The sequence below is a fragment of the Acipenser ruthenus genome, chromosome 35, assembly GCF_902713425.1.
Source record: "Acipenser ruthenus chromosome 35, fAciRut3.2 maternal haplotype, whole genome shotgun sequence".
Classification (NCBI taxonomy): Eukaryota; Metazoa; Chordata; class Actinopteri; order Acipenseriformes; family Acipenseridae; genus Acipenser; species Acipenser ruthenus.
In genome coordinates this window covers 11,168,581-11,185,711 of record NC_081223.1, presented here as the reverse complement: position 1 = coordinate 11,185,711, position 17,131 = coordinate 11,168,581, and the positions used below count along the sequence as shown (strand labels likewise).

The 17,131-nt window shown below is 43.1% G+C and overlaps 2 protein-coding genes and 1 long non-coding RNA gene across 4 annotated transcripts in view; all 3 read right to left on the bottom strand.

Moving 5' to 3' along the window:
- Positions 1-682: 682 nt before the first annotated feature.
- On the bottom strand, positions 683-7,573 carry LOC117395593 (induced myeloid leukemia cell differentiation protein Mcl-1 homolog). Its single transcript, XM_059007704.1, has 3 exons — positions 6,876-7,573; positions 3,148-3,395; positions 683-2,050 (listed from the first exon to the last, which is right to left on the bottom strand). The coding sequence occupies exons 1-3, from the start codon at positions 7,381-7,383 to the stop codon at positions 1,934-1,936; spliced, it is 873 nt and encodes a 290-aa protein (XP_058863687.1). The 5' UTR covers positions 7,384-7,573; the 3' UTR covers positions 683-1,933.
- A 5,059-nt stretch (positions 7,574-12,632) lies between these two features.
- The window catches only part of LOC131705298 (uncharacterized), a 141,010-nt gene continuing 136,511 nt past the window's right edge, over positions 12,633-17,131 (bottom strand). Inside the window, exon 2 of the long non-coding RNA XR_009310289.1 lies at positions 12,633-14,734. This is a non-coding gene — a long non-coding RNA (uncharacterized LOC131705298). The remainder of the gene's footprint in view (positions 14,735-17,131) is intronic.
- Positions 12,633-17,131, bottom strand: part of LOC117395594 (alpha-endosulfine) — a 7,715-nt gene continuing 3,216 nt past the window's right edge. For both annotated transcript variants that reach the window (XM_033994579.3, XM_059007710.1), the window contains one exon: positions 12,633-16,513. In XM_033994579.3, the coding sequence (XP_033850470.2) occupies positions 16,343-16,513 (171 nt within the window). In that variant the 3' untranslated portion in view covers positions 12,633-16,342. The remainder of the gene's footprint in view (positions 16,514-17,131) is intronic.

Genomic DNA, 17,131 nt, shown 5'->3' with positions numbered 1-17,131 from the left:
TTTCAATTCAGACCATTTATATATAAAAAATATAATGCAGATATTTTTATTTTATCAATGTAATCAAAGCAAACCTAAATATATATTTTTTTTGGGGGGGGGGGGGGGGGGGGGGCGCATAATTAAAAAGCATTTGTTGGCATTTTTTTTTTTTTTTGTGGAAACTACAAAGCAGCGTGCAATTCAATGTTAACATAACATTATTCCGCTGGTTTCATTCGACTTCCTGAAGCAAAACGAGTTCATTCTACAGGCCGATGCAAAAACCTGTTGGGCGGTATGCAGCTTTTAGAATGCAGAATACCCCCGCCCCTCCAAGAAAATAAACAAACGAGTCATGACGGGGCAGTTTCCTGAACTCTAGAGTTCACACGGACTGTTAATTTAAAATAAATGTAGATTTCATGAGGAAGGGGGGTGGAGGATGCTGCAAGGCTGTTCAGAAAGGATCGCTGTAGTATAGATCAGAATTCCTTTACCGTTATTAAAAGCAATGCACAGAATTCACACACAGTTAAGAAACACTGGATTTGCAACAAGACTAGCGCTGGGGATGGTGTTGCCCTGGCTTCCTCACCGAGACCCCTTAATATATTGGGGGTCCCCCAATCGATCATCCCTTTAAAAACATGCCAAAGATTTCAGACCCGTTCCCAAAGCAACAAAAAACACACACAAGGCGTTTTAAAAAATTTAGATTTTTTTTAATATATAATCTATAAAATTCACAACATCAATTCAGAGATTAGAAATTCTGCAGTCTGAGTAATATTTAAGTGTCTGTTCTTGCATACACAGAGAGCTACGCAGGTACAAATGTTTAATAGTCGGGCTATGAAGGAAACACAAGTTTCTAATCTCTAAATTACAGGATCATATCAAGAGCTGGCAGTTTCTGTAGCATATATATATATCTGTGTACAATACAAAAAATATATACTCTTCAGCTGGACAAAGAAAGAGAAACTAAATCTGCACCCCTCCATATATAAATTGGAGTTAACTTGCTATCAACCAAAATACTGAAGAAACTGATTTGAAAAAACAAAATTAAGGAGGTTTGCCAAAAATTGACACTGCGGCGACTGATTTATATAAAAAAATAAAAACCCTAGCATTCATGATCCTGGGTGTTAAATTAAGACGTGGCTAGATATTCAATACCCTATTTTTAAATTTAAGAGAACAGGAACGGTAGAACAAACCAAAAAACACCCACTTCCAAAATGCTTGAGATTTTTAAACGCTTCAGTTACGGCTAACTGCGAAGTAAGATTTACCAACGACTGCAATAAAATGAATTTTCAATTGCAGTAATCATTTTGTAATCAGACTGATTGGGGAGGGGGGGGGGGGGGGGGGGCCCAAAAAGTATTTGTAACATTTACAAAAAAAAAAAACACACAAACCACATGACATCTCTCAAATTTATTACAAAAATAAAATGTGTTTCACCCCCCCCCAGGTGAAGAAAACAGGTGTGATCTCCCTCACCCCCGCCCCCCCCCCCCCAAAAAAAAAACAGGACACCCCAACCAAAACACTCCCCTTAAACCAGGGAAACCAGTGATGTCACTGTGCAGCTACAGAAATACTTTTAAATCTGGTGTTACATTCTCTCAAATTCAGCTGCAACATTTCAAAAAGCACCAAATTACAAACAAAAACAAACACGCATCTGGGAATGCACTCCTTCCTGCGATCTCCAAACTGTAGTGAGTTTTAAAAATGGTGTGCCTGGAGAACCCCTCTGGACCCCCTGGTCTGTGCCCCCCCTCCTCCTCCCTTTCACCGGGGCAGAGCCTGCGTTCTTCAAAACCGCACCCCCGTCAGCCATGTTTAACTTTGACAGGGGGCTTGGAAGCCAAGTCTTTTTGAATGGACAGACATTCAGGTAGCGATAGTCCAGTATCTTTAGGGAGTCCCCCTCCCCTCATCTCATGAGCAGCGCGATGCCAGCGCCGATACCTGCAAGGCCAGCGAAGGTCATCAAAGCGCTCCTCACGCTGGACTCGGGGTCCTCCGTGTGGAAGAAATCCACGAAGCCTTCCTGCAGAACACAAAAATAAATATCAGAATGTTTCGCAACAACTGGTCAAAGACTTCGGAAGTTTGGCCAAGTTGATCACTAAAAGGAAGCAGTTTTATAAAAAATTAATTTCACTCTCTTGTTCTAAAGACTTCGCTGTGCCCCAGTTTCATCATTTCTCTACCAATTGATCCCCAAATATCTTTAACCCTTTATGGTACAAAGGACGCAAGCGTGCCACTAAAACAGAAACTCATTTCTGCAGCGAGGCGCACGAAACAGGGTCTATAAAAATTTGACTGGACGGGTTGGAACTGGCTGTCCAAAAACAGTTTCCTCCTCGCGATACACGAGTCGCTCAAAATGTGTTTCAAGAACAAAGCGAATGAACAAGCAGCCCTTGTTTCCTTGTGCACCTTCAGGAGGTGATATAAGCAAAGCTCTCAGGTTTCAACTGCTCTGGGACTGGGAGAAGGAGGGCAATGCTGATGACTGTGTCACACCCCCCCCCACCCACCCCCCCGCGAACCCAATACACACAACTGAATGGAGGCTGATCAGCAGCAATTAAGACAGGAAACAGGCGGTTCTGTTGCGGGTTGACGTTGCAAACTGGAGGACCGGATTCACGAGACAGCTACTGAATAATTCAACATTGCAAAGGACAGCTGCTTTAGAAACTTGTGAATCGAACCGTGTGTGTGGGGTGGGGGTGGGGCGGGCAGGTTATCATCATCGCCTTCCATTCTCTCATTAGGAGCGCAACCCAGTCTAAACTTCACCTGCGTGTAAACGGTCCAATAGCTAGCTCACTTTGCCTCGCACATTTTAAAAAAGTCGAACGAAAAATTTAAATAGTCTGTCACCAAGTTAAACAAAATGCATGCGAAAGTCGTCAATTTTGGGGGAAACTGAAAAGGATCAGAAACTGCCACCATGAGAATTTAGATGTAGTCCAGGGAGTCATTTTAATTTGGCGGGGTCAGGATTGAACTCTGCATCAAAAACTGGTCCAACATCTACTATCAAATCTAATCCATTCTCCCCCCCTCCCCCCTCCCTCAAGCCCGGCATGGCGCCCCCTCCTGGTGTGTGAAGACAGCGCGGCGCTCACTCACCCACGCTCCGTTCTCGATCATCCAGGCTCTCTTGTCCCGGAGGAGGAAGCTGCTGATTCGTTCCCCCAGCGGCTCGATGCTGTGCTCCAGACCGCTCTGTTTCAGGTGCCTGGCCACCACGGCCCCGAACGCCACCAAGCTGACCACGCGGCCCCAGTTCGTGGTCCCGTCGCTGAACAGGCTCTCAGCCACGTTCGTCACGAAACCCACCTCCATATCCTGATCCACGTGGAGCCTGTTGATGATTCCTGGGGGGAAAAAATAAATAAAATTATCAAATATCCAAAGCAAATTTATAATTTATATGTCAAAATATTATTTATTAATTTCTTGGCAGAAGCCCTTATCCAGGGTGACTTACAATTGTTACAAGATATCACATTATTTTTACCCATTTATACAGTTGGGTTTTTACTGGAGCAATCTAGGTAAAGTACCTTGCTCAAGGGTACAGCAGCAGTGTCCTCCACCTGGGATTGAACCCACGACCCTCCGGTCAAGAGTCCAGAGCCCTAACCACTACTCCACACTGCTGCCCTATATCAGAAATAACTCAGGATTACAGAATAGCTTCACCCATTCAGGTTGGTAAACCAGCTGGATTAGTTTCAGTGTGTCTAGGCAACACGCTCAGGGGTGTCTTATTACTCAGAGTGAAACCAGGAACGGATCACACTGCTATGCAATGGGAGTTTCAATTGTTTCTCAAAAGCCAGATTACAGTGACTGATCCTGCTCACTGCTTCCCCATTTCATGAACTCATTTCTTTAATTTGCATAACCTTGTACAGCTGGTGTAGGGTTGAGTCAGGCTGACTAATCTCTCAGAATCACCTCCTCCACACCCGAAACTCAACGCACCCTACCCCTACCCCCCCCCCCGAAGACAGCCTGCCGTCACCATGACCACACGAAGATGGAAAGGTTAAAAACCGCAGCCACGCGGACTCTGTGCGTGTGTGGAAACACTGGCCAGCGTCTTCCAACGCATCGACAAACCCACTCGCTGTGGAACCCGCTAGACATACAGCCACGGGCAAAAGATTAGCATCCCCCTACAGAACAAAAACTCACTCATCTTCAAAGTGGAACAAAACCTGCTGAATATAATGTCACTCCAACATAGTGAATTGCACGTCGCTTTGTAGTTCTACAGGGTTACGAAAGGGGCATTTCAGAAATTCAACATGAAACACCACTGGACTACTATTATGGCTTCCTTCCGGTAGACTTTTTGCGATTATCAGTTTGTAGTTTCTTTGATTACACAATGTTAAATAAAAAAAAGACCCAAGAAAGATATCTAATAGAGTTTTTAAATTAAGACAGTCCTAAAATTCTAGGTGATGCAAATATTTTGCCCAGAGCTCTACATCCATCTTGCACAGGTGTGCAAACCACTAAAAAACAGCAGGAGGGAGACAAACGAAACTCCTAAATATTCAAAACCAACCGACTACCAAGATTTCAAAACCAAATCCTGCAGCAGATCCCAGTGCAGTGGAAAGAGAGGCGCGGGACTGGATCTGCCATGTCAGTGCCATGGTAACCAATCCCCTCACAGCGCTCCATGATAAACATCCGCTCTCTCAAAATCAGCAGGCACGGCTTCTGCGGTTAGGCTTTGAGAGACAAACCCTTCAGCATTGCTCAAATTCCTCCAGCGATAAATTTAGACGCTATGAATTGTTCACCTTCCCTCCCCATTATTCTTAAGGGAGGGGGTGACTTGTTATCTGTCAACAACCGAGTATAAACCGCACTTATCTCGCTGGGTTAATTACTCCTTCCTGTTTGCCTCGCTGGGTGGCAAGACTCCAGTTTAAATAGGTTTCATTTATTGGGTTTTGTTGCTCAGCACTGAGAAAGTGAAAATAACTCTGCAGAGAATATTTTCCCCCACCCCTGGGAAAGCAGTACAAAACAAGTCAACCCGCCCAGTCTCTCTAAAAGGACTACCTATGGAAAAAACACACACATCCACCTGTGGGGGTAATTAAGCCATTTTAAAAACAGCTCCCTAAGGATTCTGAATTGAGGGGCGTGTCAATGAGTTTCTGCAAAAGGAAAAAAAGAGACTCTCGAGTTGCATTTATATATTTTACGCTTTCTAAAAGCCAAGCTAGACTTTGTAGGTGTAAATACTCAAAAAGGGGCGCTCCCAAAATTGTTGTCAAGTCCCCCCCCCCCCACCCACAATGTAAGGTGTTGCGTAATTTAGAAACAAGACAGTTTCTTTTTTCCTGTAAATACGTTTTGGAATGTCCCGCGTTTCTGAACATAAAAACAGGCTCTTAATTTATTTTTTAAAACCCAAGACCACTATAAAACGGGGAGGTATAGATTTAGAGAAAACACCAGTTCGGTTCTCTTTGAAAAATGACTTTCCGTATTTTAAAATTCAGGCTGTGCATTGGAGCATTTAATAATCGAGATAAATCGATGCGATGCTCGGTTTTAGAAGCTATGAAGTATTTAAAACAGGTTTTGCAAAACAAACTCGATATGCATCAATCAATCAATCTTCGTCATAACCACGTAGCCCCGCCCCCCAGATAAACCCGGAAATGGCGCACTTCCCTTGTGCGGTGACCCCCGTGTTTTTGCAAGACGCACAGTAATCACACAATAACGAAATCCGCAGCCCTAATTTCAACACCTATTATGAATTTGAGGAACTGCGGTTGTAAATACCATTACACAATTATAACGCGGGTGCTCAAGTCTGGAGAAAACCAAAATATCCTCGTTAACGTTTTAGAAAATGAGGCTCGGGCAGCGTATGCATTGTGGATGTTATGCATGCATTATAAATAATGTACACAGATTTAAACCATGCATGCACTTCCAAACACTCAAATGCATAAACATCTATATCTTTTTTTAAAAAGCCAACTCTCTTTTTCAGTTTTTCCCCCCTATAACAAAATGAACGCAGTGTTTATTTTTGCATTGCTACAAAAACGAGGAGCTGCAGGCGGAGTTCTGGAGAGCTCGTTGAATCGAATTGTAATCCTACTGGAATCTAAACCCGATCCGAACCGGATCCCCCACCGAACACCCGCTCGTTTGAATTTCCCAATCAGGGACCCGGTCCACTCTAGCGGATCTGCCCTTGCCTTGTCCTGGAGGCGGATCGGCAGGTGAGGTTTCTGTTTTTTTGGTGGGGGGGGTGTGTCCTTACAGTACAATTAATGGTGTATGAAAATAGATCCACAAACCCATCCCCCGTGTGTGTTGCTTGCTGTGTTTATAGATTCAACTCAACCCCTCTCCTAGTTACATTTGCTTCGGGAATCAACTAGGACAACCAGATTTTAGGACAAGTGTATTCGACATGGGATCCCACCCCCCTCCAAAAAATACAAAAACACGTCTGAAATTAAAATCAGGTTCCCTACCTAGCTTCAAAATCGGTACGGGTTTTCCCATAGTAATCAAAGTAATTGTATTTATCTTGCTCCTAATTGTATTCTTGAAATGTATTTGTGTTTATGACTATCGCCCTGGATAAGAGCGTCTGCTAAGAAATAAATAACAAACATTAAACCCGCCACAATTAAAGAATTAAATTGAACTGGTTTTGCGTGGATTTGAATGCAAAAAAAAAAACACACAGCGCGACTGAAGCTGGCCGGTAAAGCCGAGAAACAAAAACACTGTGGAGAGTACAGACCTAACATTATAAAATTAAAAAACCAGGGCAATCTAGATTTTGCTGCACTTACCGTTGAAGGCGTAGCGATGTTTCTCGATCACGCCGTCGGAGACTCGTCGGAGGGTCTCCAGCGGTTTGTTTTGCTTTCGGCTTATCCGAGAGGCCCGCAGGCCCGCGTACGTCCGCAAGTAATCCTCGACGAGCGCCCTGGTTTCCTGCTCGAACCGCCCGTCCGGGTGCGGCTCCTCGAAGCCGGGCACCGCCCCGCAGACCGGGCTCGACGGCGAGTCCGGGGAGGACGGCAGGGACCCGTCTTCGTTGGTGCTCACCGGGAAGGGCGACAGCACTTTGACTTTGAAGCCGTTTCTGACGGGCTTGGAAGAACCGGGGCAAAAATCCACTTCATCCGCGCCGCAGCCGTCCAGCTCCCCTTCTTCGACTTTTTCCGCTCTCGGGTTCGTTTGGCCTCCGAAGCCCCGATGCTCGATTTCCGTGCGGGCGGCCGCTTCGCAGCACAAATTCAGCTGAACGACCGTGTTGGACGTGGCGCGTTTCAAACCCAGGAGCGTCAGACTCATTTTCGGTTGGCTGTTTGGTTTATTTATTTATTTTACTGGCTTAATTAAGTTACAGAAAGCGAAGAAACCTGTTAAACTTTTTTTTTTAAAGGTTAAAAAAAAAAATTTAACCAAAAAAACAAACCGTTTCTACGCGACTGAGTCTATTCGAGTTAATATCTTCCAGTCTGACTGCAGCGGAAGTTCCTCCGCCCGTACGCTCCTTTATATACTCGTCTGAGTCCCCGCCCCCTATCGTGACATCACAATGGAACGCGAAGGCGTCAGATTTACGTGCGCTACGTCTCGTTAAAACGGAACTGTGGGCTTTTTTGGGCACTTTCCGTATTCTGCATAAGGAAATTTTAGCAAAAGTTGCGCTTTCCTCTGTCACCTATATTGGATATAGATATATGCATTTATCGGGATTTTTTAAAAATGTGTGCTTGTCATTCCCCTTACTCTAAATAACACGTCAATATACACACACGCAGTACACGAATTAATTATTTTGAGATTTATTATCCTGTTAGGATATCACGAACATAATAAATCTATGAAATGTGACTGAAATACTGAAATGTTAACACGTTTTCTTTCTTTATAATAATAATAATAATAATAATAATAATAATAATAATAATAATAATAATAATAATAATAATAATAATAATAATAATAATAATAATAATACAAGTGTATGTATATACAGCAGTGTGGAGTAGTGGTTAGGGCTCTGGACTCTTGACCGGTGGGTCATGGGTTCAATCCCTGGTAGGGGACACTGCTGCTGTACCCTTGAGCAAGGTACTTTACCTAGATTGCTCCAGTAAAAACCCAACTGTATAAATGGGTAATTGTATGTAAAAAATAAATTGTAAGTCGCATTAAATAATAATAATAATAATAAAAAACAATTTAAAAGGGGGACACGTATTTATTTCTGAATTATAACATAACAATCACAGTTTTGGTTCGTAGGGGTTAATGCGACCCTTTTAATTTTCCACACGGTCCTCTCTCTCTGGCGTCTTAAGTTACTATCAAACTACATCGTGTGAGAACGATCGAGAACATTCAAGTTATGCCAAAGACTAATTATTCTACAGCCCGGAGGGGCATGATAAAGCAATTCAAAAACAAACAGAACAACAAACAAAAAACCACTGTAACGGGGGACAGCTTCAGGAATCTCTGCTATGTGAGGTGCAACTAATGTGCTCACGGATACCTTAATCATGTCTGTTTTGATGTTGTTAAGTTACCTTGACTGGGTGTGACTGCATTTTCAGGTACAGCTGCTGTGAGAGTCATTATAGAATAGTCTGTGTAAATACGAAATATAAATTAAGGCGTGGCTACAAAAACATGTCATCCCCAAACTAACACGCTAGCTAACCTAGGGCATTAGGGCAGCAGTGTGGAGTAGTGGTTAGGGGCTCTGGACTCTTGACCGGAGGGTCGTGGGTTCAATCCCAGGTGGGAGGACACTGCTGCTGTACCCTTGAGCAAGGTACTTTACCTAGATTGCTCCAGTAAAAACCCAACTGTATAAATGGGGAATTGTATGTAAAAATAATGTGATATCTTGTAACAATTGTAAGTCGCCCTGGATAAGGGCGTCTGCTAAGAAATAAATAATAATAATAATAATAATTCTATAGGGTGATGCTAAACGTTTGTCCAAAGCTGTACACTTTAGTGACACTGATGATGTCATTCTCCACAGGAACAGGACATTCTGAGCCTTGATGACCTTTGCCATGCTGTGCTGGTTTGACTCACTGTCTGGAATGTTCCTCAGGAAGCCCATGATGTCATGTTCTGGACCATGAAATAAACTGGGCCGAGTCTACCACAGTATGAATTGCAGTTTAACCAGATTTCTCCCATGGTTATACTCTGCATTTACCCTGGTTTGCCGTGTTGATTAATATGCTTTACCAGACCTCTCTGTGCTTTACAATGCTTCCCTATGCTTTACCAGACCTCTCTGTGCTTTACAATGCTTCCCTATGCTTTACCAGACCTCTCTGTGCTTTACAATGCTTCCCTATGCTTTACCACACCTCTCTGTGCTTTACAATGCTTCCCTATGCTTTACCACACCTCTCTGTGCTTTACAATGTTTCCCTATGCTTTACCAGACCTCTCTGTGCTTTACAATGCTTCCCTATGCTTTACCAGACCTCTCTGTGTTTTACAATGCTTCCCTATGCTTTACCAGACCTCTCTGTGCTTTACAATGCTTCCCTATGCTTTACCAGACCTCTCTGTGCTTTACAATGCTTCTCTTTACCAGACCTCTCTGTGCTTTACAATGCTTCCCTGTGCTTTACCAGACCTCTCTGTGTTTTACAATGCTTCCCTATGCTTTACCAGACCTCTCTGTGTTTTACAATGCTTCCCTATGCTTTACCACACCTCTCTGTGCTTTACAATGCTTCCCTATGCTTTACCAGACCTCTCTGTGCTTTACAATGCTTCCCTATGCTTTACCAGACCTCTCTGTGCTTTACAATGCTTCCCTATGCTTTACCAGACCTCTCTGTGCTTTACAATGCTTTTCTAACTGCCCAGAATATCTGCACATCCACCTGTACTTTCTAGCTCACCAATTGAATCTGAATGAAGGTTGCTCAGGAAACCTGCCCCTCAAAAGCCTTTTCCCAAGAGTTCTGAATTCAAGCCCCTTTGACCTTTTTTTTTCAATCTTTTTTCTGTCCGATGTCCCTGATGTCTGTTTTACCAGAGATAAGGCTGACAGGGTGTGATGTATGATTTGCAAACCTGCCCGTGACTCACACAGAAGATGCTTGCATATTGCAATATTAAACATGATGACTAAGCTGTGAATCAACAAATGCTGGTACAGTACAGTCTGCCCCTTCACCTCAAGCGGAGGTGAACACAAAGCCTCTTTTTCAGGAAAACTGGTTCCAGGTATAGGAAAGAGAACTCCACTCTCAACACTGCAGAGCGCTCTAGCAGTATAGGAAAGAGAACTCCACTCTCAACACTGCAGAGCGCTCTAGCTGTATAGGAAAGAGAACTCCACTCTCAACACTGCGGAGCGCTCTAGCAGTATAGGAAAGAGAACTCCCCTCTCAACACTGCAGAGCGCTCTAGTAGTATAGGAAAGAGAACTCCACTCTCCACACTGCAGAGCGCTCTAGCAGTATAGGAAAGAGAACTCCCCTCTCAACACTGCAGAGCGCTCTAGCAGTATAGGAAAGAGAACTCCCCTCTCGACACTGCAGAGCGCTCTAGCAGTATAGGAAAGAGAACTCCACTCTCAACACTGCAGAGCGCTCTAGCAGTATAGGAAAGAGAGCTCCACTCTCAACACTGCAGAGCACTCTAGCAGTATAGGAAAGAGAACTCCCCTCTCAACACTGCAGAGCGCTCTAGCAGTATAGGAAAGAGAACTCCACTCTCCACACTGCAAACTAATAAAATAAACTATTATGTCCATTTTGTTCTTTGTGCAAGACACAAAATATTTAATTGGTTTAATTAATTCAGTAGTTACTTAGAGATAAGAGTGAAGGTTCATATTAGTCCCATTCTTGAACGGGCAAGAAAGGGCAGGGAGACAGAGGTTAGTCATTCTGTTGTCAATCAGCTGTGTTCTGCTTCCCCCTGGTGGGAAAGACTCGCAATTACACCCTTAAAGATTTTAGCAGATTTCATAATTCCAAGAGACAAAAACACACACACACAGAGCTCGAATTAATGCAAAATTTTATTTCAAATACTGACCATAATCATAATAATAATCATAATAATAATAATAATAATAATAAATAATTCCCCTCAAAACTGCTCTCCAGACTTTTGAAGTCAGTTGATACACATTTCTATTGTATTTATTTTTTAATAATAATAATGAAATTGGTTCTCCCAGTGACGCTATTGAAACAGATGTGTGTGCAGTATGACGTTGCCTCTGTTATCCTCTTATTAACCCTCCTGGATCTAGAGACGGGGTTTGATATTTGTCTTATTCAGGGTTGGAAAATTCCAGCTTCTGTTTTCCAGTTTGAAATCAATTCCCTATTCCCGTATCCCTTTTTAATCAATTCCGACACGTCATCGCTGATCAGAATTGCAGTGGAGCCGCGTTCTGTTAGAATGAGCTTCTCATTCTGAGCGTGACTTCAATCGAAGCCGCTGTTTGCGAGTCTAGAATTAAACTGGCTTCGATTGGAAGCATCCGAACAGTCGCGATCTCTTAACATAACAACTCCTGTTCCTCCACATCGTGAGGTCTTCTGATTTCGTTCTGCAGCGTGATGGGATTGTCGGATAATCTGAACCCGTTTGGGATTTTGATAGCGACACACAGTGCACAGTACGATGCTAAAACCCTGTGTGTTATAATGAGGAGCGAGAACGCTCTGTGAACGTTTGAAGGAACACAGACGGGGTGAGACTGGCTGATCGGTGACGTTTGATCAGGAGAATTGATCTTGATTAGGTTACTAATTTAATCAGCCTAATCAGCAAGTAGACAAGTTAATGATAAAAACGCTGGTTTCTTACTGACATGGATCCGATCCACTGAAATAATTTTTTAAAATGGCTTTAATCGGGAATTGGAAATGGGGTAGTAATTGAAAACCAGGAATTCACTTTCCCAGCCTGATATTATGATGCAGGATTTTTAAAAGTAGCTCTTCTTGAGTGAGCAGAAGTATACAGGCAGACCTATTAGAAAGTATGGACCGAATTTCATTTAATAACACGTACGGGTGCTGCTGTTCCTTCAAAAAACTCTCCTGGCCGCTGTATGCGTTTGCTGCTGCTGAAAGGGAGAGACGTGTTTTGCAACACGCTACACAGCTATTCTGCCGTTTGATTTGCAAATAAAAAAAATGCATGGATATCTGGAGTTATGCTTGGCTGTAAATACAAATTCTAAAAGATGATAACATTCCTTTATATGTTTTTTATTCAAAGGAGGAGGTTCAGTGACTCGCTCAGGGTCACACACACGCACGCACGCACGCACACACACACAGGGAGTCAGTGGCTGAGCCAGGATTTGAACCTCCTGGTATCGAGCCCCTTTCTTTAACCACAGGACCCCAAAATTATAATAATGACACATATGAATAATCTCCTACAACCTGCATTGCAAGCGCAATGAGAGCGTCAGTGTACAGAAAAACAAAGAAGGGTAGCCGAGGAAGTAAACAAAAGGAACCAAGCAGAATACATTCTCCTTAGGGAAAGAATAATTACAAATGAAAGACCAAAAAAAAATATATAATCAAAAGAGTATATTTCTATTTACAAACGTGGCTGGGATCAGAAGCATAATAATATCTCAAGATACTGTACAAAAACCATCCCCGAAAACAAACACATTCAATTTCCACTCTTTACAAAACGTCCCATATCATTTCAAGAGCTAAACTGACAGTCCCTTCAATTCTCTAGCATTCATTGCCCCCTGGTGTTGACAAGCGGGACTGCACTATCCCATCGTTTAGAACGCATGGAACTCAACGTCCCTCCGCGCATTCTAAACGATGAGGTAATGCAGCCAGGGGGCGGGTCTGAGAATCGGGCTGTGACGCAATCTTTCCTATCTAGCGTCCACTTTCATTTCACAAGCAATAATACATTTACACAGCGCAAGGATTCCTTTTCAGAGCGGGGTCTGCTTCTTCAAATTGGGCTACCGAAGGCAGGGCTGGCCTGTTGTTCCAAACCCTGTTCTAAACCAATTCAATAAACCTCAGTCCGGACCCTGAAGTCCTTCATGATCTCGTTTTACCTGCTAAACCTCCTGGAGTGGATCCAGGGCAGGACTCTCCAACTGGGGCTGCTGGTTTTCATTTCAACCAATCTCTGTTACTTAATTGAACCAATTACTGGCTTAATTAGTCCAGATCTTCCAGATCTTTAGCCACTGATGATGTAATGACAGCTATAAAACCTGCTGGTATAGGGGCTCTCCCGGACCAGGGGTGGTGACCCCTCATTTAGGGTCTATATATATAAGAGTCACTCTCATTGAATGAAACCACCGAACCCTTTAAAGAAATCCTTCGTGCTTGGCTTTCTCTGTAAACTCTACATCTGTTTTTAACTCTGTATTTATTTACAGACAGTGTTTTTTTTTTTAATATTTTTGTATTTCTCAGCAATGTCAGGAGCAGGAGATAATACAACGTGCAACAAAATTTAAAAAAAAAACAACAAAAAAACACAGGCTTAAAGACTCGTTCTCTCCACCCTAAACCCTTTAACAACAAAACACACAAATCCATTTTACTCCACTTTACAAACCAACCCTAAACACCCACACAGCTTAGCGGTTTCTTTCAAACATTTCTCTATAGCCTATTTTCCAGCAGCCAAGAAAAGATAAAAGCGTGTTTCAGGGCTTTTTCCAAACCTCTGAAGTTCTTGTCCTCCTTCAAAAGGTGACTGGGACAGCATTGTGCTGTGTTTTAATAAAACTACGTCCAGACGTTCAGAAAAGAAAACTGGGGCTGTTTTATGGGACAGTGTTTTTCTTTATTATTAAGCCGAGGGATCTGTGCGGCTTGGAGCTTCGGGTTTCAGGAGACTGTAGGTTTCAGGCCGCTGTGCGGCACACCAGGCAGGGAGACTTGGGGGGGGTTTGATACAGCAAACCTCAAACTAGGTCTCCCGGGGGTCTCCTGGAACCAGCTTTCAAGCTCCTGAAAAAGAGGCTTCGGGTTCAACTCGGCAAGCAGAGGATGGAGATTTTTACTGTATTTTAAAACATCAATTAACACCCATTATAAAGACCAACTAAAAATCGACAGAGAGGGTCTTCAAGTATTATTAAGGGTCTGGTTGAAACAAAAATCTGGACTTTTTTCTGAGATTTGCTTTAGGAGTTTGCCAGCCTTCGCTAGAGGCAGTAGTTTGAGGTTTATTTTAAAATCTTACAGAAGCTCAGATTCAAGATATCCAAGCTGGGATGATGTACTGTAGAATTGAACATGTATTTTATAAATTTGTTTTACAAATACTAACCCTCCCGCCAAAAAAAAAAAACACAAAGAAATCAAATCAGAATTAACGTGCGTCCTCTTTCACGCAGGCTTGTTTAAAATCAGTTGCACAGCCACAGAACGGGTCGCTGTTTGATCTGCCGTTGGGTTAAAGAAGTCGCAAAACAGCTGTTTTGATCAAAGAGCTAGCCAATAGTTTTGTCAAAGTTTGCTATTGTGCAGTTAACAATAATAATAATAATAATAATAATAATTAGTGATTCAGCAGATTGCTTTTATCCAAAGCGACTTACAGAGACTAGGGGGGGGGGTGAACTCTGCATCATCAACAACTGCTGCTGCTGCTGCTGCTGCAGAGTCACTTCCAATAGGAGCTCAGTTTTTACGTCTCATCCGAAGGACGGAAATATTAAAATTAAAAAAAAGGGGAATCCGACCCTCTTAAAATTGCACTGGGAATGTCGCAGCCACTCTTATGGTTTTGGAGAAAGCTCAGCCCTTTTTTTTTTTTTTTACATTTTTACAGTCATCATCATTATCATCCTAAAGCAGCTGTAAGAAATAATACAAAACGTGAAATTAAAAATAAAAAATAAAATAATTATTATACAGACCCAGGGGGTGTGGCACGTGCATTTCTTTAGAATTAGTTAAATCTAAAAGTGTCCTTTTTTTAAAAACAAGTAAAATCAAGGATCAAAAGAAGTCACGGACGCGTTATCAGCCGCAGTAGTAGAATGGGTTCGGTTTGTCCCAGCCATGTGATGCAGCAAGTTTTCTTGTCTTAGCGTTTTGCGTACGGCCTTGAATGGGGGGGGGGGGGGGGGGGAGGAGGAGGAGGGGGGGGTCAGCCAGTCTCCACCTGGCGTAACTCTTCAGTCAAACTCCTGTGTTAAATGTGCGTTAACCAACCTGCCCTCCCCTTTCGTGAATCCCACACAGCGGATTGGCTGTTTGCTGGACTACTCTTGTTGTGATTGGCCGAAACTACAAGCAGTCAGGTTTGGGGTCAATTCCTGTCCCCTCCCACCCAAATTCCATTTCCAATTCCTTTTTAAAATCAATTCCTGTTCCCTTTTAATCGATCCCAGCACGGCGCTGATCAGAATTGCAATGAGCAGCGTTGTTAAAAGGAGCTTCTCACAACAGCGGCGACACGCAGCGTTGTAATCAGAGCGGACTCTCTACCCAGGTCAAAGCGAGGTTTCAAGCTCTGGCTGCAGTATTTATAGGACTGCTTGGTATTTACTGTTAAACCTCCAAATCTATGTTACGCGGCAAACTAACAGAGAAAAACGAAGGAGTCTTTTGTACTTTACCAGAATATTTTACATGAGCGTCAGCATCGATGATTCAAAAAACCTCCGTGTCCCCCAGCTAGTTACAGCCATGGCAACAATTGATTTTAAAAAAGGGGGTCGTGGTTGAACACCAGGATTTGACCTCTTCAGGATTGGCGTCCCATGAACTGTGAACCCAAGCCTGATGCACTTCCCACCGGTCACCACCAGGGCGCAGTGTTGCAAACCTGAAAATTGCACTAGCGCATTTTAAAAGCATTGCAAAATGCTCTAAATAAAGCCGTGGCTCATCGGAGTACACACTGATCAGACCGACCCTCCTCTTTCTTCCATTGCCAGACACTGCACAATAAATCTCTCTCTCTCTCTCTCTCTCTCTCGCTCTAAGACGGAAATCTGGATGTCAATTTACATCCCCCCCTCCCCTCCCTCCCTCCTCCCTCCTCCCTCCCTCCTCCCCTCCTCCCCAGTGTCTTCGGTTGCTGCGTTCAGGCCCCAAAGAGAGTAACCAGTACTGGAGTCAGTCACTAGCCCTGCAAACCACATTACAACTGCTTTGCCCCGCCCACAGAGTGGATATTTCTGGGTGTCTCTAGCGCTAAGCCTGGTGGAGCGAGGCCGTGGGGGGTGGGAGGGGGTACGGAGGTGGGGAGGGAGGAAGGGAAGGGGTCTGGCAGGCTGTTATCCCGCCAGCTTGCTGGTTACGAGCGAGGATTTCCTCTGAGGGAGGTCTTGAGGAGTGGGAATGTGATCTCCCGTCACCAGATTCTTGTCCGGGCCGGCAGCGGGGAGCTGCTTGTTCTTCATTTTCGCTTTGGCCATGTTGTAATCTCCAGAGTCAAAGTACTTTTGCTGCAGGCGAGAGAAGGAGAAAGAAAGAAAGAAAGAAAGAAAGAAAGAAAGAAAGAAAGAAAGAAAGAAGGTGGGTCACATTCGAGCAGTGAAATCTAACATGAAATATTTAAGACTACAGCTGTGGCCAAATGTTTAGCATCCCCCCCTCCCCCCCTATAGAATTTATTAATTTTGCTTCATACAGTCGAGTGAAACCTGCTGAATAATGTCACGTTAACATATTGAATTGCACACAACTGCTTTGTATAGTTTTCCAGATACTTAAAGAAAAACAGATTGAAAAAATATGACATTTCAAAATCTAACATGAAATACTGCTGTACTGCTATTATGGCTTCCGATATTTTTTTTGCGATATCATTTCGTAGTTTCTTTGATCACACGACGTTAAATAAAAATATCTAAATTATGTTCATATAGTTTTATTATTTTTTAATTAATGTCTCAATCTTAAAATTCTAGGTGATGCAAAACTTTTGGCCACAGCTGTATCTGCCTTGCGTTGATCCAGTTTAAAAATCAAGATTCAAAATGTATTTTTACAAAACAGCTTTTTAAAAAAAAAAAAAAAAAAAGTTTCTAATTAAAAATGAAAACCACATTTATCTCCCCCCC

Coding starts and splice junctions, on each gene's coding strand:
- LOC117395593 (XM_059007704.1), bottom strand. CDS start 7,383: ATGAGTCTGACGCTCCTGGGTTTGAAACGCGCCACGTCCAACACGGTC. Junction 3,396..6,875: donor ACATCGCTACGCCTTCAACG/GTAAGTGCAGCA, acceptor TTTTCCCCCCAG/GAATCATCAACAGGCTCCAC. Junction 2,051..3,147: donor TGATCGAGAACGGAGCGTGG/GTGAGTGAGCGC, acceptor TGTGTTCTGCAG/GAAGGCTTCGTGGATTTCTT.